This window comes from Scardinius erythrophthalmus (genome assembly GCF_964197995.2).
Source record: "Scardinius erythrophthalmus genome assembly, chromosome: 9".
Lineage (NCBI taxonomy): Eukaryota > Metazoa > Chordata > Actinopteri > Cypriniformes > Leuciscidae > Scardinius > Scardinius erythrophthalmus.
In genome coordinates, this window is record NC_138229.1 from 13,461,070 (window position 1) to 13,485,252 (window position 24,183).

At 37.2% G+C, this 24,183-nt stretch overlaps 1 protein-coding gene across 1 annotated transcript in view; it reads left to right on the plus strand.

Annotated features, from left to right (window-relative positions):
* Positions 1-4,240: 4,240 nt before the first annotated feature.
* insra (insulin receptor a) overlaps positions 4,241-24,183 on the plus strand; it is a 70,426-nt gene continuing 50,483 nt past the window's right edge. The window contains exons 1-2 of the mRNA XM_081375084.1: positions 4,241-5,387; positions 12,278-12,826. Of these exons, the coding sequence (XP_081231210.1) occupies positions 5,312-5,387; positions 12,278-12,826 (625 nt within the window). The 5' untranslated portion in view covers positions 4,241-5,311. The remainder of the gene's footprint in view (positions 5,388-12,277; positions 12,827-24,183) is intronic.

The window sequence follows — 24,183 nt, forward strand, 5'->3', positions numbered from 1 at the left end:
CCATTTAAGTTGTTCCAGCATTGTAGAAACTCTACTAGCCTACTATACATCAGATTCTACATACAGCATCAGGGATGCTATAATAGAGCGCAACAGTCGGGTTCCAGAAGTAAAAACTCCATTCATTTTCTCCATAGGGAAATTGATTTTTAACAATAACACATAAACCTTTAAAGACAGACCTACTGTGAGCTACGATAAAATTAGCTTCTGTTGAAGCGATCAGCCTGCATTATTTCAACATAGTTTTAAAATAATCGTGTTTAGCAGCGGAATTCGTGTTGGAAAAACTACATTAATGTTGTACAGACAAAAGTACAGTCGAAACCATATATATATATATATATATATATATACACATACATAGATGCCTCATTAGCAGCTATACGTAAGCTGTCCGCCATATTGAAACAGTCCGTGAACATTCAAGAGGAAGTTGGCTGAGCATCTGCAACTAGTTAGATGCATGTATGTATATGAAATAGGGTCGACTTCAGCAGATGATTTTGCTAAACTAACACAATACAACAAGACAAATCAGACAGCTGACACGACATTAAAAAGTTAACATAGTAAAAGTAAGAATATTAAAAGTACCATAGTAAAAACATGTAATATTGAGTTAATACATGTAAAAATACAAACCGACAATTTCTCACCTGTGAAAGGTTAACCCACTTCTTAGGGAATTTAAATCTCGGCAGTTTCACAACCAGAAGCTGCAATGTTGTGGCATCATTGATTCTTACTGTGAGTGACGACACGCTGACCGTTGCAAGATGGCGTGCGTGCGAATGAGGCATCTACATATACATAGCCTATGGTCGAAACAAGCAAAATGCACCAAAAGATCTCTTTCGCCCACTCCCATGAAGCACTGCGAATGACGTAATCGAGTTGGTCTCCCAATGGCAAAATATTTTAATATATATGCATATTTGAAATAAACTTCAAATATACATTTTTACATAGGCCTATGTATTTAATCAGTATTTTTAAATGCATGCTTTTATATTTCTTCATTTTGTTCGCAATGCTTCATGGGATTGTTCTTTACCTCACTTAATCCGTTAAGTACAGAGTCTTGTGCCTTCGGTTTTTTTTTGTCAGATTTTCTAATACTTTTTTGCTTCAAATCAGAGTTAGTAATGTTATGATTCACCTAGCAGGTTGGCTTGGTTCATGTCTTATAATGCTTTAACAAAGACTTTTTTTAAAATATGTTGGCCGCATCAGATGAATCATTTGGATTTCTGTCCATTATGTTTCCCTCTTAAAATAAAAGTTCAAATGCTGCCATAAACAAACCATTTTGGGTTCCTCAAAGAACCTTTCAGTAAACAGTTCTTAAAAGAACCATGTTTTTCTTTGAACATTTTTAATAATCTAAAGAACCTTTTTCTACTATAAAGAACCTAACGATTCCATTAATGTCAAAGGTTCTAACCATCGATGCCAATATAGAACCTTTATTTTTAAGATTGCATTACAAACTTCTAAAAGCTGTTATGCATTTTACATTGCAAAGGCATTGGTGTCTTTTTTTCACTTCGAGTGCTTACGGAGACAGTTGTTTTCTCTCGGTGTACCTGACATTTGGAAGGGTTTAACGTGGTGTTCCCACACATAATGGTGTCTGTTCTTAGAACAGAGGATGTAAACAGGTTGTAGGGCAAGAGGGATTGGGGATGTTATTGTGCCTCCTCCTCTCTCGCATGTTCGTCAGGAAGGGAAGACATCAGTCAGAATACGCATTGTGCAATTTGTTTTAGGACATGGCCTTTGGCTGTGTACTCACAGAGATGGAAACAAGTCACCCTTCAATGGCAGAACGTGATTAAATTAGTGAAATAGCAGATTCAAATGTAATATGAATTCACATGGCCCCAAGGATTATTGATTGATTTTCTGTATTTTTCTACAGGGAAATGGATGTGTTAAATTTAGTTTAAGTTAAGCTCAACTGACAGCATTTGTGCCTCGTTTTCTCTTAAAAAAGCAAAAATAAGGTTACGGCGAGTCATTTACAATGGAAGTAAATGGGGCCACTTTTTTGAGGACTTAAAAGCAAAGTTTATAATTTTATAAAAGCATTTACAATAATTCTTATGCTAAAATTAGTGTATTATTAGCTGTAAAACTGTTCTCGTCATTATACAGGAATTTATGGCATAATGTTGTAATGGCAACAAAGTTGTAAAATTGCATTTAACTCGGAAAGGTTAGCTATTTTTCACACTAAAATGATGGTAAAGTGACGATTGTTTATGTCTTGTGGCTATATGTTTGAAACTGAGCATTTTATTGTTTACAGACTGGCCCCATTCACTTCCACTGTAAGTACCTCACTGGTTTTTTTAAAAGTCGGCATGAAATGGAAGTTGCAATAAACTTTTCTTCTCTATTGTGACGTATATCTGAGTGAAACGGCTTCTTGAACAAGAAAAACACAAAAAAATGTACCAAAAAACACGTCATTGGAGAAGAGAAGAGATGTCGCTGCAAGAGGGAGGGGAAGTTATTATGATTAAAGTATATGAGGGCACGTGAATAAAAAAAAAAGATGTGCACAAATAAATCATTTATAATAAATACTGCAATATTCCATAAAAAAAACAAGAATTCTGAATTTTGATTTCATGGTGACTTTAAAGAAAAGGGGAGACTTTAATTGAAATGCCACAAATAGGTTAACTACTCACCTGGAATATTCCTAAACTTATGTGAGCAGAATGTGCGGCAGCAAATAACATTTTGTACATCTTGTACAACACAGTCCTGTTTCTTACCAACACAGTTCTTACTGATGGCCAGGATGTGCATGTTTATTGACATAGTGTACACTGTTTTTCTACGGTGATCTCCTTCCATCTTAGAGGCTCACAAGTTCAACTGAACTACACCCAAACCTAGATTTTCCCTTTTTTCTCCCAAATATTTTTCCTAGGTCTTGGACAACATAGTTAAGCCAATACAGTTGTACTGCTGCCTCCTCAATGAGCGTCAAATAATGTTTTATTTCCAGTAAGCTCAAATAACACAAAACTAACAATTTTCCGAAGCCATTTGACTTTGCGTAAGAAAGATGATACCATGGGTCACAAACTGAGTGGCTGGCAAATGTCAGCATCTTTACACCATCATCTTTTTTTCACCATCCCCTATTCAACAAAATCCGGCATTATTAGCCTAATGCATAATGATATGAGTATTCTCTTAGTATTCAAGTTTTCCTAAAATAGCCGTTGTCAATGCATAATTAGAGATAGCAATGCGGAAAGTGTGAGGCTGAAAGTGCAAGCCAGTCTTTACAGTATACGGTCTAAAACACTTAAAGGGACAGTTCACCCAAAAATTAAAATTTTGTCATCATTTACTCTCATGTTGTTCAAAACCTGTATGAGTTTCTTTCTTCTGTGGAACACAAAAGAAGATATTTTAAAGAATTTTGGTATTCAGACAGTTGACGGCACCCATTGACTTCCATAGTGTCCTGCTATGGAAGTCAATGGGTGCCGTGAACTGTTTGATTACCAACATTCTCTAAAATATCTTCTTTTGTGCTAAACAGAAGAAATAAACTTATACAGGTCTGAAACAACATGAGAGTAAATAATGACAAAATTTTCATTTTTGGGTGAACTGTCCCTTTAAGAGTATTTTCCAAATATCACAAAATAAACCCTGACAGGGTAATCAGGAGGACACTGACGGTTTTTTTGTGTGTGATGATGCCCGGCTGGCTGGTTGTAGGCTACATTATCTTGCCTACAAAGACATAAATGGACATGAAATATTGATCTGAGCTGAAATTATTTTATTATGAGAGAGTAAAGAGACCGCAGAGCATCCACGATCACTAAATTCAATTGAGTTCACTACTCTTTGTACTTACCATTAAATTACACAGTTGAATTGAGTTCACTACTCTTTGTACTTACCATTAAATTACACAGCCTTTATGGAGAGGTTGTAGATTGAACTTACATTTGAAGTAGCTAAATATGGGAATGTATTTATATGCATACATATATATGTAGTACAAAAATGGTCTATGCTGTGCATATAATTTCATGTCGATGCATTCTCTAGAAGATATTTTTTTTTTTTCTTTTTTATAATATGCAAAGTGCATTCTAATGTTTAGAGCGCGCACTGTTACTCTCAGTCCGTCGTTCCAGTCCACATTTCCCCCTGTGCTCTGCCTCTCTGGCAGGTCTTGTTTACTGGCGCAAAGACAAGAAAGGAGATCCTCGAGCGAGGGGATAAGTCAATGCACTAGCTACAACCAGCGTGTGGACTAAATAAAAACACACATTTGTTCTTGCATTTTTATTCTCCTCGAGTGTTAAAGACTAGTCAGTGACCTCTGCGGAACCAGCTTCACTTCGTTATATTGATCTGTGAGGCGCTCGCCAGCAAAAAGCGACGTAGAAAGACTGCATGTGTGGAACATTTGTGCTTGGAAGTGTCGCGGAAACCTCAGGGTTCTGCAGTGTTTTTGCAGACGCCCTCAGCACTGCAGCGATTTACTAGGCTGTCGGTTTACAGTCTATAATGAGGAGTAGTACGGTGAAACTTCAGCGTGTTGTCCGATGAGCCGTAAACGCACTACGGCGAAAGCTCGCTGTCAGCAGGGACTTTGAAAAAGTACATACTGAAATCCGCCCATCACGAACCCTGGAAATCTTGAATATTTCGCGAGAGCAACTTATGAGTCTGTAAAGCGTTTATTAGCCTATCACTACAAGGTCTTTCCTTTTGAAAAAAAAAAAAAAATCGAAACATTGCAACAAAAAAGTCTCTCGTGCAGATGCTCAATTGATTATTTTGGCCTGCGCTCTGTGCGCAGCCATTCCTCCCCGTGCTGTAACAGTGTTTTTCCCTTCTTTTTTTCTCTCTCTCGCCAGGCTCGGTTGGAGCAATCTGCGCAAGTTCTGGACATATATGCAATCGATCGGAAATGATTCGGCTGCTCATCGTAGATGATGCCGCCCGCATGCTTTATTCGTGTGGATTATTTTACACTGAATGAAAGTCGCCGCACGCGCTGTCATTAGCTTAGCGCTCGAGCCTTCATATCAGCATCCGTCGGTGCGCGCGCGGAGCAGCAGCGCGAGTGGATTGAACACGTTGAACTTTCCTCTCCGCCCATTTTTTTTTTCTGAGGGGGGTGACGGAGGTCTTTTTTTCATTTCTTTTTAATTTTTATCTTCCAAAACAACACCGGACTATTAAAACAGATTAGTACCCACACGAAGACAGCTCGGAGGGGATTTTCGTACTGATTTTCGGCTTCCCTGGGGTCAAAATGCGGCTGCGGACTTTGATTGTTTTGGTTGCGTCTGTCTACACTGTTTGCTACTGTCAACAAACAAATGGAGAAAGTAAGTGTAACTTAACGGCTTTTTTTTTTTTGTCTTTCACATGAACACGGATTTAATATTCTAGGAGTCTTGTCTGTTTAAGTGTTATTCTACAAACGTTATCGACCAATCTGAAAGGGAAAAGGGGATCGTAGTTCTTGACCACTGTGACACATTTGGTAAAGCAGAGCCAGACAGAAGGACATTGCAGGGCAAGGGACGAGCAAATCAAATATTGCATCGTTTTCATTTCGATTAATCATTTCACTGACTGGCTTTAATGACACGGTCGATTATACAGAGTGTGTGCCTTGAACCTAAAGCCAGATTATCGATCGTTTGAGGACAGTATTGATCTATTCGTAGCTCGAACTGCTAGTAAGGCTCGGAAATGTTTTTCAACTTCAGCCAGGCCCCTGTTTCATGCAGCCATTTGCAGAGTTCACAGAGTTGGAAGAGGATTTTAAATCCTAATCAGTTAAATCGAGACCTATAGCCCCGTCTTTTTATTTATTGTTCAAAGAAATCATGAAACCTGACTGTGATCCGATCTTTATGAGTTTGGAAAGTTCATTACTTTGCCAGAAAAGTTATACTAGAGCTCTCGCCTACTGTAGATTGATATCAGCAGGGCACAAATTCTATTAGCAATCTAGTCAGAAATATTCTGTCAACACTGAGGCAGTCAATGCGGAACATCTGATCCATTTAAGTCTTCATTTATCACTAATGCCTTGATCAACTCAAGGCAGTGCAGTTTTAAAGACCTGTTACATGAATAGAAAATGTTGTTTAATGCAGAATAATAGATGAATGTAGTTTATCTGCATGCCTGATTATTACTATTTGTAGAGAGATAGCTCAATGTGTAGTAAATAATTTAATACTTATTAAATGCTTAATATAGTTAATATGTTACTTTTGAATTAAAACTTTATATGAAACACCCAGCTTAGAATGTATTACTGAACACATGCCATAAACATGCTGGTAGTTGTTTTTTAATGAGGCAGTACATTAGTGATCTAAATTGTTGTTTAATTAGGTACCACTTGTTGTTTTCTATTTTAGTGCTCTTGGAAGACTTCTTGCAACAGCTAAATAAATATAAGCATGCTTTTGACACACTTGGCTGTGTTCAGCTCCTAACAAAACATTGGCTTATCTTCAGTTCACCCAACAAATTAGTTTTACCATATATTTTTGGAAAATTAAACATTACAGTAGTGTTTTTGGCATCATGTTTTTTTTTGGGTGAAACCAAATGAAATACTCAAAGTTGCATTTCATTATAATGAGACTTTAAGACAATTTCAGGCTTTATTTGTTGATTTGTGAGCAGTATTAAAACCCTAAGCACATTTTTCTTATCTTGTTGCCCTGCGGATTTCTAAATATAGCCTTGGTTTGGATGAAATTTATGCATTCAAAGTTCTGCCAGTTTCCATTTTGGGACTCTGTTCCATGTGTCTGACGGTTAGACTACTGTATGTCAGAGGAGTACTACGTGTAAAATCTATGCTAGGTTTTAGGTTAAGGTCTACAGACGTTTGAAAAGCTAATAACAAACACTGCATGGAAAGTTACGAATGAAAAGACTGTTGGTCCCTTTCTGTCTGTAATAATCTGATGTGGCTTTAATCAGCCTTTTAATTCGTATTACACTGTAGGCCTCTCTCTGAATATATACATTTTAGTACTGATATTAATTCCTGTTTATTTAAAATGTTGCTTGGCTAAATTTTCTGTATCGTCAATAAAATCGGTCAGATTGGCTCATTCCCAGGTAATGTGAAAGGAACATATTTGAAGTGCGTTGCGTCTTTGTGTTTTGTCACAACATAGTTTTTAGCAGTAGGTAAGTTAACACCTGAGGGTGCATGCTACCTTTTTATGAAAATAAAAGGATTGAGTAATATCATGAAACCAGTTTGTGCGGGATTTTAAGAGCAGATTGAACATAAACAAGTTGTGTAATTGTTTGCCCCCTTCTTGTTCCTCTCAGGCTTGTAGTGAACCACTGTAGGGAAGAGTGAAACTATTTTGGGGCCTCAGTTCAAGCCTGTCAGACTGGAAATGTGCTCAGAGCCCAACTTATTTTGGAACATTTATTAATGCAAAGTTAAACATCTGACTTACATACAGTGGGGTTAAAATCTTTGATCATTTTTCTGATCTCATGGTTTTTTTTCCCCCATTTCAAATTATAATCTGTGAGTAAAAAAAAAAAGATTAACAAGAATGTCTTTGAATGAATTTGGTTTGTGGCCCTTTTGCTGTAATGACACACAAACTGCGTGAATTTCCCAAATAAAAGCTGATGATCAAGTTTTGATGTTTCACAGCTTGATTTGAGACAAATCAAAGAGCATCTTGTACTTAAATTGAAACAAGAACATCTGACCTTTGTATATCACAAATTTCTTTATTTGATTATTGACTTTGAAATAATGCAAAATTTAAATGATTTATTCAGTGTGTCATATTTTTTCTCAGTTAAAAAAAAATACTTTGTTTATTTCCAGGTTTAATTTAGATTTTGAGTCCCAGATTTGACTATATATTATTAACAACAACTCCTTTTTGTGCATTTCATGCTTAATTTCAATCTAAAAGGAATGCTCTTTCCTGTACTATTTTTCGTACAGTCTTTCCTGTACTATTTTACCTGTACTTCTTATTTTACTATCTGTATTTCTGCTAGTCAGTCAGTTTGTTTGTACATTTTTATTTGAGCAAACTAATAGTACAGCTGTCACTCTTAAAATTCTTCTGTCAGTCTTGTCTTTACAGACACGGAAAGCATTTGACAACATAATGTGTACCTCTACAGACTAGAATTCGAACCGTTTGACTCAATCACCTGCCTGGTTACATTACTAATATCCAAAAACAGGTCATGTAATTTTGTAATTGCTATGTTTGTTCATCCTTGTGAATTCCTGTCTGACATGACAATGGCCACTTCAGCTATGAGAAATCATTTCAAATGTATTTGCTGCACCCTGTAGCCACATCACTCCATGTGTTCTCAGTGTTTCCTGATTGCGTACACGTTCAGTTTCTATTGTGATTCCCCTTGTGATCACCTCATTCAGTCTGTGCGAGCGACATTACAACCTTCCCCTTAAGAGTTTTGAAGTCCGGCTGTTCAGGTGGTTTTATTGTCTCACAAGGAGGTTACTTAGTAATGCAGTTTTTTGCTATATCATTGTGGTTTACGTAATTTGTAACAAGCCTGATTGTGCGTCAGACATTAAATCTTGTTTGAATCCAGGGCTTTTATCAATTAAGGCTCATTAATCCTTTTTTTTTTTCTAAGCACATTTGTGGGTAATTTGTAATGCAAAATGTTTCATATATCAAATCTAAAGTAATTCCCAACCTTCGAGCAATTGTAATTTCACGTGCAGCTTGTCTCTCACAAGTTTTAAAATAGATTCAGATTGTTGCAGACTCAAATCGGAACTTATTCCGCTCGTGCAAATTCTTGAGCAACAACTGTTAGACCCCTCTTTTCTCCGTATTTTAAGTGTATGGGCAGAGACTTACACAGTTTAGCGGTGGGAACTCTCCCAGTAATATTGTTCTTCTCATCCAGTTTGAGGACACCACAGCAGCTGGTGTGCAGGTGCATCTTTAAATCATCCCATGTCTAGACTCTCTTCTCCTCTCGCTGTTATTGGTTACCTAATATACTTCTGTGTGCTAAATTTATTTTCTGTAACCTTTGTTGCAGCAGGGGGGTGGTAGCGTCAATGGTGTCACTTTTATGCCCCCAACTTATATAGAATATTGCCTAAATATGCTGTAATATGCCTTAAATATAAAAGAGATATGAAGGATGTTCCTTAATTGTAGTCTGGCCTGATGCACAAAGCATGTCCATGACTATTATGATGTTTGATATTATTTTTAATGCTTTGAGATAAAATGTACATTAATGTGTAAGTTAGCCTACTTCCTTAAAAAGCCAAATTGTTCAATTATAATTTGGTTTATTGTGTTAAACCCAGGAATAAAAACCAGTGAAACCTCAAAGAGGAAGTGGGACAAGAGGTGTGGAGACACGCCTCATTTTAAGACTTCTGCTTTTATATGGTCAAACAGTTCCTTCCTGTGTCCTGGTTTAAATGTTTGCCATTGTTTGTCTTGTTTCAGAGTAAAGTGAATACTTTGTGTGGTTTGGCCTTTTGCCGCATTTATATTTCTTCATTCAAGAACATTTGCATTATAAATCATTTGATTTATTTTGATCTCTTAATGGTGCCTGCTAAGGCAAACACACTTATGCAGATTGAATGCAGATTTCAATCAATGTCAGGTCTGAATATACTTTTCAGGTCTGTAACAAAGCAGACTAGCTTTTCCGTTTGAACGTTGCCATAAATCACTACCTCAGTTAAGTGCCTTTTCTTCTTTAAACATTTTCTTTTATTCTTGTCAAAACTTATTTTAAACCTAAATTTTACTTTAAATTGAACTTCAGACTTGTTAAAAGTTACGATCTATGTGTTTTAAAATGAAATCTGCTTTTACTTCTTATGTTATTTTATGTGTTGTTAATTAAATTAATTAAAGTTTGTTAAAAACTTGTTCTCTGTTTCTTGTTGAATATAAATGTTATTACATGGAAATAATTTTATTTAAAGTATTAAGTAATTGAATTTTTGTCTTTAAAACAAATTTAATCTAGCCTACATGGTTGTTTGTGGTTTTCCACATAAAAAAAAAATCAGTTAAACTGATGCATCCATCTCTTAAATTAATGCATGCTTGTTACTTGCATTACTCACCATTTGATGTTCAGTGTTTAAGTTTAGCTAGAGCGTCATTCAGGGATTCACTGCATAAAATTAATGACTACACACAGCCAAGCAGGACACGTCTCGCTTAACTCTGCTGCCCTTCCTTTCATGTGCTTCAACGCTACTCTTTTCAAGTGCCAGGCACCCCATTTGTACATAGTGTATTAGGAGTGTGGTGCTAAAAATAAGTGTTAGTGTAGAAGTATTGCACATTATGTGTGTGTGTGATAGAGAGAGAGAGGACACGCATGTAAGTAGGGTTATACTACGCATTTCAGCTTCCTCGTGCTCCAAAACTTCCGGACTGCCATATTCATGAATCCTTGTGGTGGGGCCACTGTTATAACTAGTGTAAACAAGTAGCCAGCGCAAGGTATTTTTGACCTTTCCAATGCCTCATGCTTTGACTGCCCAGTGTTTGAAAGGTCTCAGTTATGCATAGGCTGACCGCTCATCAGAGTTCATGTATGCGTGTAATTCGTGTAAACCATTGTGGAATCTTTAAAATCCTGAGCAGTGGGGCCATTTTTCATTTAAAGGGGAACAGTAACAGGAAACAATAGTCTCTAATTAGCCATGTAACAGTCTAGGTCTAGGAAGTGGAACTTAGGCTATGTGTTCATGTTGTTGTAACCTCTATTTAATTATGCAGTTTTGTTAATTTTTGCATCGTTTTTTGTTTTGTTTTAGTCTTTTAAAGAAACTCATAGTTTCATAGTCTTTTGAAGAAACTCATTCATTTCAGTCTATTTTAATCTGACCACTTGATACTATTATTAGTATCTATCGATTGATCAATTAATCGATGGGTTTTGACTAAAACCTTAAACCAGTGGTTCCCAAACTGGGGTACGTGACATGGGTATGTGAACAAAATGCTGAGTTTTGCTGTTCGTTTCATTCTACCCCACCTTAAAATAATATTAAAACCGAGCATGTATTTCTAACAGGCAAAATGGTGTAGGCTAAAAGGTGAAATACTTGACATCCAATCAAATTGGCTCATCTTTTGCAGTCAAAACTGACTGCATCCGCACAAGAAGTGTGCATATGATGGGGTGTGTGCAGAGTATGCTGCCTTAGCAAGTTGCACTACATTTCTGCCGTTCTTAACAAATGTACCTTTGTAAAAGTGGGAATTTAGCACTTATTAGCATGAAGAACAAATATAGTCACAGACTGTGCATGCAGATCTATTTCAAATCTCACTCTCTTCGATACATTAAACATACCCTGTGTGATTTCTTGTTTTTAAAGTTGATAATATATTATATGAGCAAGAATGCAATTTTTCCCAAATATCCACATGACTGCATCCGTGGCTCATGGTCTGTGTCTATGGCCTGGAGATATGACATTGATTTCATACAACAGTTCAACAAACAAAAAGGGTCATATTAAGTGATGTACATTTTAAACACAGTATTGTGTTATTAAACACCGCAGTGTTTGTGAACGAATCTGCAGCTTTGAACGAATCGTGAGAGTCAATGATTCAATGACCCATTCATAAAAACAGCCACTTGCTTCATTACGGAGTGAATAAATGGCTTATGTCTTAAAGTATCACTTTGTTTTTACCATCATTGCATATTTCTCTATTGAACTTTTTTTTTTTATTTAAAACATTATTTATTTTATAAAGGTATTTATAAAGGTAAACAAATCTATTAAGGGGGCAGATATTGTCCTTTAATGGAAAAGGTGTGACTGCAGTCTAAGTGGAAAAGACGGGGTACGCAGAACGATGCTGAATGCCTCAGGGGGTACGCCACTCTAAAAAGTTTGGGAACCACTGCCTTAGACAAAGCATTTTTCATTCACCTGAAAAGCATCTCTCCAGCTGTACAGCTCATGCACTAGTAAAGCAGTACTGGAATGTGAAAAGCTGCAGGAAGAGCTTTTATTATCTTCATGTAGTTCTAATCATTTTTTATGGTTCTGTGTATGATCGCCTTTATTGGTTTCTATATAATACATTTTTGCATTCCTTGTTTGTTTAGTAAAAATCCTGTTAAATTGAAGGTCATCATCTGTAAGCAATTTTTGCTGTAGATTCTCACTGAACCAATTAACATTTCGCTGTCCTTTTTGTCATTGCAGTTTGCCCAAGTAAAGACATCAGAAATAACGTGACCAACCTACGGGTGCTGGAGAACTGCACCGTGATCGAAGGCCACTTAAAGATCCTGCTTATGTTCACGACTAAACCGGAGGATTTCCGTGGCCTGAGTTACCCCAAGCTGACAGTAGTGACGGACTACCTGCTCCTGTTCCGTGTCTATGGCCTGGAGAGCCTCAGCGACCTGTTTCCCAACCTCACGGTGGTGCGAGGCAATAATCTCTTCTTCAACTATGCACTCGTGCTGTTCGAGATGCTGCAGCTGAAGGAGATCGGCCTTCACAGTCTGATGAATATCACCCGTGGTGCCGTGCGCGTGGAGAAGAACCCTGACCTCTGCTACCTCTCCACCCTCGACTGGTCCATGATCCTTGACTCGGTGGAGGACAACTACATCATGGCCAATAAGAATGATCGTGAGTGCGGAGACGTCTGCCCCGGCACGGTTCTGGGCAAAACCACCTGCCCCCTCACCACCATCAACGGGGACTTCAGCGAGCGCTGCTGGAACCAGAAGCATTGCCAGAGAAGTATGTAACCCTAAGTACTACTTTTATTACATTTTTGTACTTTCAAATCATCACCCAGAATCTATTTACACCCTCAAGAAGAATCCTACCCGTTTTCTCCTCCCCCTTATAAGCAGATAATCGTTTCAAATCTTTGTTTTCACTGGCACGTAAGGGTACATTTTTTTACATTACCATAGAGTCTTGAGATGTTTTGAGAAGTGAGCGGAAAGTTGTCAGGCCTGTGTGTGTGACAGAATGTGTTGGCAGTTCTTTTCCTGGTTACTTTCAGCAATAGTGACGGCCAACACCAACCATGCTAGAAGCAACAAGTCAGGTGATCAGCTGCAGTTAAGTAAGCCAAGTTTCTGTGTCAAAGCATTAACCATGTTCCAGATTATGACGCAACTGCCCTGTTTGTGCAGTAGTTTGTGGTGTGGGTGGTGCTTTGTGTAGCTGTTTGTGTTTTCAACCTGACAGGATCAGTTGGAGTGGCCAGTCGCACATTATAATCTACACTGAGATGAGGCTGTCTGCAACAGTTTGGTTCATCCATTCAATTCGAAGAGTGTGAGTTTGAACATACGGAAGAACTTTGCATATTGGGGCAAAGCCCTTGAGCTTGCACAATTACGCAACACATGGGACACATCATGTAACTGTTCTTTGGACCAGGTATATGGTGTCATGTGTGTCTGAAGGCATGATCCTGTTCTGTTCTGGCAGTGGTCTTTCTGCAGCCCCATTTTAAAAAGAAAAGACATTCCTCTCTCGCTGTTTTTGCTTAGGTGGATGTGAGCAATTAATTTTCAGGCAAAAATAGATACATAGAGGTGGGCTATTTTGACTTACCAATCATTTCAACCACATAGCAAAATGCTAAAACCATTCTCAACTCATTAACTTTTCAATAACAGACAGCTCATTTTCGTAACTCTGCTATATCTGTTTAGTGGAGTTGAGGGACAGACTGTCTGGAGGTGATTAATGCAGGAGGAAGGATTGGCTGAAGTCCTTGTTAAGTACTTTGATAAAATCCTTGTTCGGGCCGCTTTGACTCATGTCTGCTGAGTTGCATTTGGGCAGTTGGACAGTTGGGGATGGAGTTTTTTGGCCAAAAGGACAGATTAAAAAAGTATTATCTAATGATAGAATCAGTCCTGGCCTGTTGCTTGGTTAGTGGTGAAGGACTTGTGGTTTGGGGTCCAATATTGCTGAGAGTCTGCAGCAACTTATAAAACCACAGAGCACTAAAGAGCAAAGAGATACTGGAACATGAATGTTGTTTTCAATCAGCTTTGATTTGTGTATGTTGCACAGACCTCATAGTGTTTGTTGTGTGGACCACAGGAATTATCTTCTCTGTCTATAATGGATTGGATTATGAAGGTAGTGAATCCGTAAAGTCCCTTTTTGGATTTTTCCTGAAAATGTGTAAAGTGAGTATATTTTGTGCAGCTTTATGAGAGGTTTTCTTTTCTGCCATTTGGCACTTGACCTCAAGAGCTGTTGTAGCAGTGCCTTAAGACATCAGCAATTACATTATACATATCTTTTACATATAAATTTTAACCTAAAATAATCTTGGGGAAAAAAGCACTATGTTTTCAGTGCCTTAGCGACACAATACCAGACAAAACTGGGCCACTGACATCAGTCATGGTTGATCCGATCACAGGTGGTTTGCCGAGAGAGACATTACTGTTTACTCTTGGCATTGGCATCACAGCTATGTCTCTTGTGACCACTTGTGATCAGATTTTGTTGAGAGGAGAGCCTTTAGATTCATAGCTGCATACATCACTTACTATATCAGTATATTGCTGCATAAAAAAGACATAGAAAGACACTGTTGCTCTCAAATATATTTAAAACATTTTTACATTAAAATACAGGCACAGTGTTTATTATTTTTAATCAAGCATTAGTATTATGGAATTCATTCATCTTATGCAGAAGTAAGCTATCTTCTGTGAATGTGCGAGACTTACGATTATTTAGCGGCTATAGGTAAATAACTAGAAAAATATTAAAGTGCAGTAAACGGTAAAACTATTTGCACTACAAATTAAGCAGTGTATTTATAAATATGATAATACATTAAAATAATTTAATGACAAACACCAGTTTCCAGTATCAAACAGACACAGGAAGCCTTGCACATTCAAGTTAAAAATGGTAAATACATTAATCAATTTAGAGGAGGATTTTATCCAAAACAACTGATCAGTCACAGCAATAATTTGCTTATTAGTCAATTATGTCACTGCATACAGCATAGTGAAGATGTTTTGTGAGGTCTGTTTATGAGCAGGCTTTTCCTATATCAGTTTTTTTTTTCTTTAAAAGCTGTATGTAACTGGCAAAGTTTATATATATATATATATATATATATATATATATATATATATATATATATATGTGTATATATATATATATATATATATATATATATATATATATATATATATATATATATGTATATGTATATATGTATGTATGTAAAAAAATTTATTTATTAATAATATTATGTATTATTTTATTTATTTTATATATTTTTTTTTTTTTGCTCAGTTGTTGATTGGCTGGTGAGGATAATTTTTTGTGGTTGCTTCGGAATGCAAAAGTATTTTGAGTTTCTTTCACTCCACTTTTGGAGTAGAATCCGTTAGAGTAATTACTTACTTTAATTTAGTGGTCGACCGATATATCGCCGAGGCCGATATATCGGCCGATATTTGGAATTTTTTAGATATCGGCATCGGCCGATATATATCTTTCCGTTTGGCCGATATATTTCAAAACAGTTTGTGACTGTGCATTAGCGCTTTTTTCCACTGACGCGAACAGAGCGAGCGTGAATGAACTGAATACACTCGTTCTGCTCCGCCCAGCACCGTAAGACAAGCCACTCAGAAGTGAAGCAGACATCTGACAGACAGTAAATGACCATTCGCATTCGCTTTCTAACCTGACGCTACATTGTGTTACACACAAAAACACTCCGGCAGGCGTGCAGCAGAGTCTATTCAAACAGTAGTACCGTGATATATCAGATCCGCAGCCCAGCGGTAGCTCCAGTGGGGGTCACAGATGTGATATAAACGAATTCAAACAAAACTGAAAACATTTTACCTCACAAACAGTCAAAACTCCTGTGACTGGCTGTTCCTCAGATACGCGCGTTGTTCTCGGGTTACATTTAAACTAGACGCTGTTTTCCAACGGACTCGCGTGCACGGAAAAGCTGGGTCGCGTGCATTACAGATCAGTGGTCGCGTGAGGTGGATGAGAGGAGAACACTATGTAATAATATTACGTTTGAAAATAAATCCTTGAAAATGTTATTCACTATCTACTGTATTTATTTATCCATGATTGGCGTAATATCGTGTGTAGTATACATTTTCATATGTTCATGTATGTCATGCACATACATGAGATGGCTTGCAACGTTTTAAAGAAACAAGCAAAACTAAACACATAAATCATTATTATTTAAATATACTTGAATTAAAACAACCTGTTTAAAGTAAATAGTGTAAATAAACTATGTGAAATTTATATTTAACTATGTATTGTACATAAAACGTATGTAATTTCACATACTATTTTGTCATTAATTTATGAATATTGTTTAGATTGGTTCATTAATGATAAATGTTATTTGTAACCTGCAGTAAGCAGCAGTAATTATTTATGTGACTGAAAAAATGACTGTAAATATTATAGCAGACAAGAAGCTGCACTAAAACTTTATTTATTGAAATGTTACCTTACCTTTTTGTTTACATTTTAATTTCTTAGTAAATATTTTTTATTGCAAAAAGAATTTTGCATAAATAGTATGTACAATAAATGTTCATTTAGTTTCACCAATATTCTTTATGTCTCTCATTTACTGTATTCACATGTATTGTATCGGCCTCATATCGGTCAATCGGCCAGATTGCTTTCGCAATATCGGCATCGGCATCGGCCATTAAAAATCCCATATCGGTCGACCACTACTTCTTTTATTCATTGTTTATTTCATAAAATGTTATTTCTGTATTTTATTTCTACATGCAATTTCTTAGTGTTAGCATTATTCAAAGCTTCATGAGGGCTTCTACACAACGTATCGGTTTGACAATAATAAAGTGTTAATCCCTGTGGGATTAAACAGTTAGTAAGGTAAATTTTCCTTGCTTGTTAATCCCTCTACATGGAGGACCTCACGCATACTCTCTCTCTCTCTCTCTCTCTCTCTCTCTCTCTCTCTCTCTCTCTCTCTCTCTCTCTCTCTCTCTCTCTCTCTCTCTCTCTCTCTCTCTCTCTCTCTCTCTCTCTCTCTCTCTCTCTCCCATTCTTAATCATTTGCAGAGGTCCCTCTGTCCCCTATGCCTCTATATATAATATTGAATCACATTAAGAGCTTTTGTCTCACACACGACTGTCCAGCTGCTGGTTTTCAACAGGGATTCAAGTGTGTCCCTCGCCCTCAATCCTAATCCACGTGGAGGGAGTTGCAGAATTGCATTGCTTAATTCTGTCTGTAGGTGATTAGCGGCGAGTGGTCGACTGCAGCCACTCACCCTTTCTTGTGTCTGATCCAGAGAAAGAGGAAAGTTACCGAGGACAGCCAGATCAGCAGGCCTCTTGCACAGCTGCCTCTAAAAGAGGAGGAGGAGAGAAAGAGATAGTGAGGAAAAAAAGAGACTGTGGTAACTGCATGGGGATGTGCTGCCAAAGTCTCTTTTGCAGATTTCAGCGGTTTTGTTGGCAGCCGTACAAAAGTGGTTTTGTTTCATATTTGGAATACTTTTGGAAGTGTTGCCACTGTTTTTTTTTCCTGAGAAGCTTTGCTCAATGTTGGCTGTTGGAAACAGAAAAATAGATTTAAGTCTATCGCTGTTGAGGAATTAATAAAGTCTGAATGCAGATGAGGCCCCTTTTTAATGAATGTCGAATGCTCTTTTATACCAACCAATCACACTAAACTGAATAACCTTCACCTTGTGGGGAAAACTACATTTTCCCCTAGGGCAGTTTTCCTGGTTGCATTCACAGTTTACACCACCACGTTATTTAAGCACGGTGTTCAACAACGACAAAATCTACTATGACAACTTGCAGTGCTACATATCATCGAGGCTGAGAAAGGAACACAGGACAAAAACGATAGGTAAATGGCGTTAACATTAGCTTTCTGTATGGTCCATCTATCGCTGGTTTCCCATGTTCATATAGTAAGTATATGTAAACTGTGTTTACACAGCTTTTTAAAAATGGAGGTTGCCTGTAGTTCTAGAACTATGAAAACATTCCTCTAATGCGAAAGCACATTAGGTAAACAGGAACCAGTGAATGATGTACCTGAATGTTTTATTAAAGATGCTTGTGTAATTGTGTACAGTGCAAATGGGGAGAGCATTGGAGATTTGAGAACAGTTTCAGCCTGTTCTTCACACCTGTGAAGTTCGCTGTCAGTGTTAAGTCTATGTTTTGTATTAGATCTGTTAGGGGAGCGCCGAGGATTCTGTTCAGGCTGTCAGCCAGTGCTGAATATGCTGGGCTTCCCCCAGCACTGAATATTTTACACACATTTTAAAATGATCTTTGTTATCTGTCCTCAGAGGGGATTAGAAACACAGCTGGGATGAAGAAACATTAGTTTGACTGAGAGAATAAAAACACTACATGTAGCTGAATGTTTTAGTTTGTAGCTTAACGTCCACATCCCCAATGACTGATTGCGTTTGGCTTAAAGAATTGGCTCATATTCGATTAGCTAGTACAGTATGTTTCTTTTTATATTATTGAAATAATGAGCTTTGTGTAGCAACTCGTATCCGATTTGCAAGGCTCAGTCTGGGTCATATAGTTAGTCTGTCTGCTTATTCACCCACGGCAATGTGGAGGAAACTACTTTGAAACTGTAGCTTCCCAAGCTACTAGCTACACATACTTTAACTCCATTAAAAGTCTGTCTACCCTTTTAAAAGTAGTTTACGACACTACAAGCTACTAACAAAGCTACAAGCTCAAAATAGCTCACTGGATGCTACTTAAGGGAGTGTTAATTTAGGTTACAAAATTATTTAAAGTACACAACAGATCAAACATGAATGACTATGAGATAAGCTATAATTGTAAGGAATTTAGTGTAACAATTCGAGTTCCAATTCCTATTTACAATTCTTAACAATATTTTGTTAAAATATTTTAATTTTTTTATATTTAGATAATTTCTATAATAAATAGATTTTTTTTTTCTTACATTTCAAAGGAGTGTTACACGTAAGAGTCTTTTTACAGGCAGCTTAAATGCAATCCAATAGTTCAGGAATTGGTTGGACCACATGGTTTCGCACTGTATATTTGTTAGTAGTGTTGTGGTGCCACTGAATAGCAGTACAGGAAACACTGTCTGAGTGTTTCAGTGTGGTTCTGCACACATTGGTGGAATAATGCACGTGTGGGACATTTTTATATATCAAAACATCAGTCTATTCTGGTATTATTTTTAAAAATGTAACCGGTTCTGAAGAAGAACATTTCAAAAACATTTTAAATAGGCAAATATGATGCGTCTTCCTAAATGGTTGTTTAAGAAATTAAAAGATGCACACTAGAAGACACAGAAGAACTGTTAGCAAACATATAAAATGCTAGAGACATAAAATTCACTGCAATAATGATCCAATCATAGACAATTAAACATTTACCTATTTAAATCCAAACAGTAACTTTTTTTTTGGCCAGGCAGTGTATATTAATAGCATGAAAAAATAAAGATAAAGGTTAGAGGAAACTTTTGTAATGAAGTGGTTTTATCTTGATCCTTCCTGTATTTTTTCCATGTGAGATGACTCCAGATTCACACACGTCAGCGACCTTCACGTCTCCATCCGTTTTAATCTCTTGAGGGCCCGTAAGGGTCAGTTTTGTCACCCGCTAGAAAATAACTCACCTATGCTTCTTTTATTTATGTGCGGAAGTGGGATCTTATGTATAAACTTCTTGTTTCTCTGTGCTGCTTAGAAACGTGAGTAATTCTTGGGTAAAAGTGTGTAAAGTGAATGAAGGGGTGTATCCTATAGGAAGGACGGTCTACAGCAGGAGGTTACACTATCGAGTTCCCCGTTTCCCCCTCAGTTGCCTGACACTTCGGTACTACAGGATACACTGGCGCCAGTTCAATCTCAGCATTGAACAATAGCTGTTATCGAACTTCACAGAATGTTCATCCCAATTGTTTCCAGGCATTGTTAGGCTGCTTCCTACTGGGATGTTATGAATGGTCCCAGGGGCAGTGCTCCTAGACCCTCTGACCACCACCACCGCCACTATTAGACAGGAACCAAACCCTTTAGTGCGGCACGTCACTGCGGGGAGGATAAGATTGTTTTCTCCCAGAGTTCAAGGCATGTGTTAGGATCTGTACACATGGAATGTACTTGAAGTGAGAGAATGGCATAATGGCAGAGTGGGCAATTGATATTGTTTCGAGACCCAAAAGTGGGTCGCAAGACTGTTTTGAGTGGGTCGCGGAGTATGAAGGCAAAGAAACATCAACAAATGTAATTCTATGTTTTTCTGATGAGAGATTACTTTTATTTTGAAAAACGTGTTGTCCTGTTTCAGTATCTGTGGTCAAATGAGATTTTGTTATTAATTTAACATTATTTTTGTAATTTGTTACAAAATAAATTCTCTCATCTCAGAAAAACTAACTTTCCTGTCCAGTCAGCCATTAAACTTTGCACGTAGAGTGCACAATTGTTTTTAGGTTCACTCCTAAAAAAAAAATTGGGTCATGGCTTAATGACCATGGGAAAATGTGAGTCCCATGGCCAAACCGGTTGAGAACCCCTGATATAAACCACTGAACACCTTACCGATAGTCACATAGAAACTTCCTGATAACCACCCACAAAATATGTGAAAGTGGCATTTTTATTTGCACAGACAGACTTGCATTACTCACACTTTCTTCCGAAAATGTTAAAATGTAGGCTAGTTTGAGAAAGTGACTGTACAGTTGATCAGTATAGTTCAACATATAGCATTTTCAGTCATATGTGTAATGTCTTTTTAAAAATGCCTTTGTTGGTATGTGGCACACTGGATGTGTTGGTGGAACATTAAATTAAAACTGAATTAATAATTATTCTATTTAAAACATAAAAAACTTGAATGGTGAAATTAGTAATGTTGAAACTTGATGGAAATTAGAAATGTGACCATGGCAGTTAACTTAAGTTTAAAGGTCCCGTTCTTCGTTATCCCATGTTTCAAACTTTAGTTAGAGTGTAATGTTGTTGTTAGAGTATAAATAATATCTGTAAAATTATAAAGCTCAAAGTTCAATGCCAAGCGAGATATTTTATTTAACAGAAGTCGACTACATCGAACGGCCCGTTTGGACTACATCCCTCTACTTCCTTCTTTAATGACGTCACTAGAACCGTTTTTTGACTAACCTCCGCCCACAGGAATGCTCCCTCAACTCTACCGAAATTCGTTTATGTACTTGCGCACTTTTAATAACTTACTGTGTTTACTCAGCTCTTACGGTGATTTTCTGAAGTAAAACTGACGCTTCATCTTTTGTGTGATGTACAATAAACTTTATTAAACTCATCAGTATATGTTTGATCATCATTCAAACAGCAGACTTGTAGGCTATTAATAAATAATGGATACATACAAGCAGATGACAAATACGTTATAATAACCTTAATTAAACTACTAAACTATACCTGTTTCATCTCTATACAGCACTCTGACTCTGTAGGCATTATTGTCCGACTCGAAATGAACACCGTTACTGAGAGTTTCTGATATTATCATCATTCCGTGAGATGAAATTGTCCTGAGAGACTGAGCGCGAGCTCATGAAGCTCCGCCCCCTGTGTCGTCCAGCAGCACCTCATTTGCATTTAAAGGGCACACACTAAAACAACGCGTTTTTCTGAGCCCCAAAAAATGACAATTTAAACATGCTGTAAAAAATGATCTGTTGGGTATTTTGAGCTCAAACTTAACATACACACTCTGGGGACATCAGAGACTTATTTTACATCTTGTGAAAAGGGGCATAATACGGGACCTTTAAGTTGACATACTAAAATTACTAAATCTGAAATAAAATAAATAGAAAATACGAATTAAAATGACAAAAGTACATAATTACTACAACTTAAACTATAATTAAATAATAAATACTATAATAGTATATAAATAATACTGAAATAAAATTGGTAAAATTGGGTAGTGTTCGAGCGTATCGTGTTCAACTGTGAACCACGATTTGCTGCTTTCTAGTCATTTTCAGTTGTTTTTTTGGGTGGAACATTCTCATTCTAGCATTTGCTTGGACAAATAGGATGAATTTTTATTCTGTTTTCCACTTGAATATGTAAGTGAATTTTGCAAACATTTAGGAGAACATAGCAGATTAGCCTAGAAGTTCACAGACATGGACTAAAAGCCAAAAGAACTCAAATAGATTTTGATTTCATTTCTTAAATAAGAAGGGATGTGAAGACAAGGGATGAAGATAGTTTGTATACCTTTGAGGAAGCAGGTTTCTCTTTAGTGTCTTTAATTTGGTAGTAAATTGATTAACATTTGAGTGCTCAGTTGGCAGCATTTTTAGGATTAAAGCATCTTTTTGACTTTCGCTCAAAATGTAGAACTTCAGTGCAAGACATTTTCAAAACTTTTCCGTAGGAAGTTCTCACTACACATCTTGTAGCCGCCTAAAACACACGTGTTCATAAGCCCAGCCAGAGCCACTTCATTGCCTCTAAGTTAATCACTTTTACTCTCTTCCTCTCTCACCCTTGTTCTCTCTGTCATCAAGTGTCTGTTTAAACCACACACTTACTCGACGCCTTCATCTGTAACCAATCTCATTCACTCCATCTTTCTTTCTCTAGCACAGCCTTACTCAACAAAGTTCTTCCTCTTGGTAAAATGTGGCTTATGAACACGCATCCCTAAAAGTGCTTCCTTAAGCCTCTTTTTAAATAGCCCTTCTGTAATCAGGAAATTAATCATGCCATATTCAGCATTAACCCACTGTAATTATATGGGCTCTGCAACATTTTGTGGATGGATGAAAGTATGCATTCTTCAGGTGGAGTTTTTTACCCTGATGAGCATAAAGCCAAAAACTCCTTTTGAAGGGTTTCTCTTCCCACTTATGAGGTCACTAATGCCAGTTTTCCACTGGTACGTCTCGGTACTGGCTCACTTTTGGGAGGTTTTCCACTGTGTAAAGTACCTGGTACTTTTTTTTTTTTTTTAGCACCACCTCGGTTGAGGATACTAAAATGTGACTTGTAAACTGCAGATCACTGATTGTACAGAGAGAATCGTCACTACCAGCATCATTGGATTTGCGACACGAGACACCAAACCCGCTAGATTTAAATAGTCAGCAACAGCCACCACAGTATCATTTGTTCGCATGACTTTTTTAAACGACTTGCTTTAAACAATTGTCGCACGCAACTTAAAAAAAGAAAGGGCTGTATCGTGGTCAGTAGACAAGGTGGCGGCACAACTATAACGATCAGTCTATAATCCCACCCACTTTGAAGCGGTACTAAACTGCAGTGGAAAAGCAAACAGAGCCAAAGTAAAGCGAGCCGAGCCGAGCCGAGCTGAGTCGAGTCGTACCACGCAGTGGAAAAGCGGCTTAAGATCTGGAAAAAGATTAAGATCCTTCAGCCACTTAAAAGAAACAATTATATGTCATTGCAAATTGTAAGTCCATGATTATTGATTATTATTAGCTGATAACAGTCTGTTTATTGGATCTGGTTAACTTTTTTGAAGTTTCCACACACTGGCTCTTTTGGAAGCTTGAGTTCTCACTGGGCTGATTATCAAGGCTGTATACTCAAGTGGAGCCCCTCCTTTTAGGTTGAGACAAGTTCATCGAATGCCAAAGGCATAATTAACTCAGTCAAAACCCTTACTGCTCCTGGAATCCCAGACATCCAAAGCATTCATCATTTCATCAGTGTTTTTAACAGTTTTTTTTTTTATTCAGAGCTCTTCTGTGAAGATGGCCAGGCTCTGTAGATATTCGGCACATCTGCAGATCTGCTTTTATGCTGACGAAAAGTGTTTTAACTTAATCATGACAATCAGATTTGATTTGTGAAGCACCAAAGCATGAAATATTAAAACAAGATTAATCTAATTTTATTCTGGATATTGGCAGTGTATTTGTTTTGTGCAGTCCTACGTAAGAACTGGTGCTTGGAAAATTTATAACTGAAGGATTTACTTTTTGGCTACAATCCTTTCTAGATTTGCTGGTTATTTTTAAGAGATCAAAGCCTGCAGAGAGAGATATTTCTACACTGGGTGTGCAA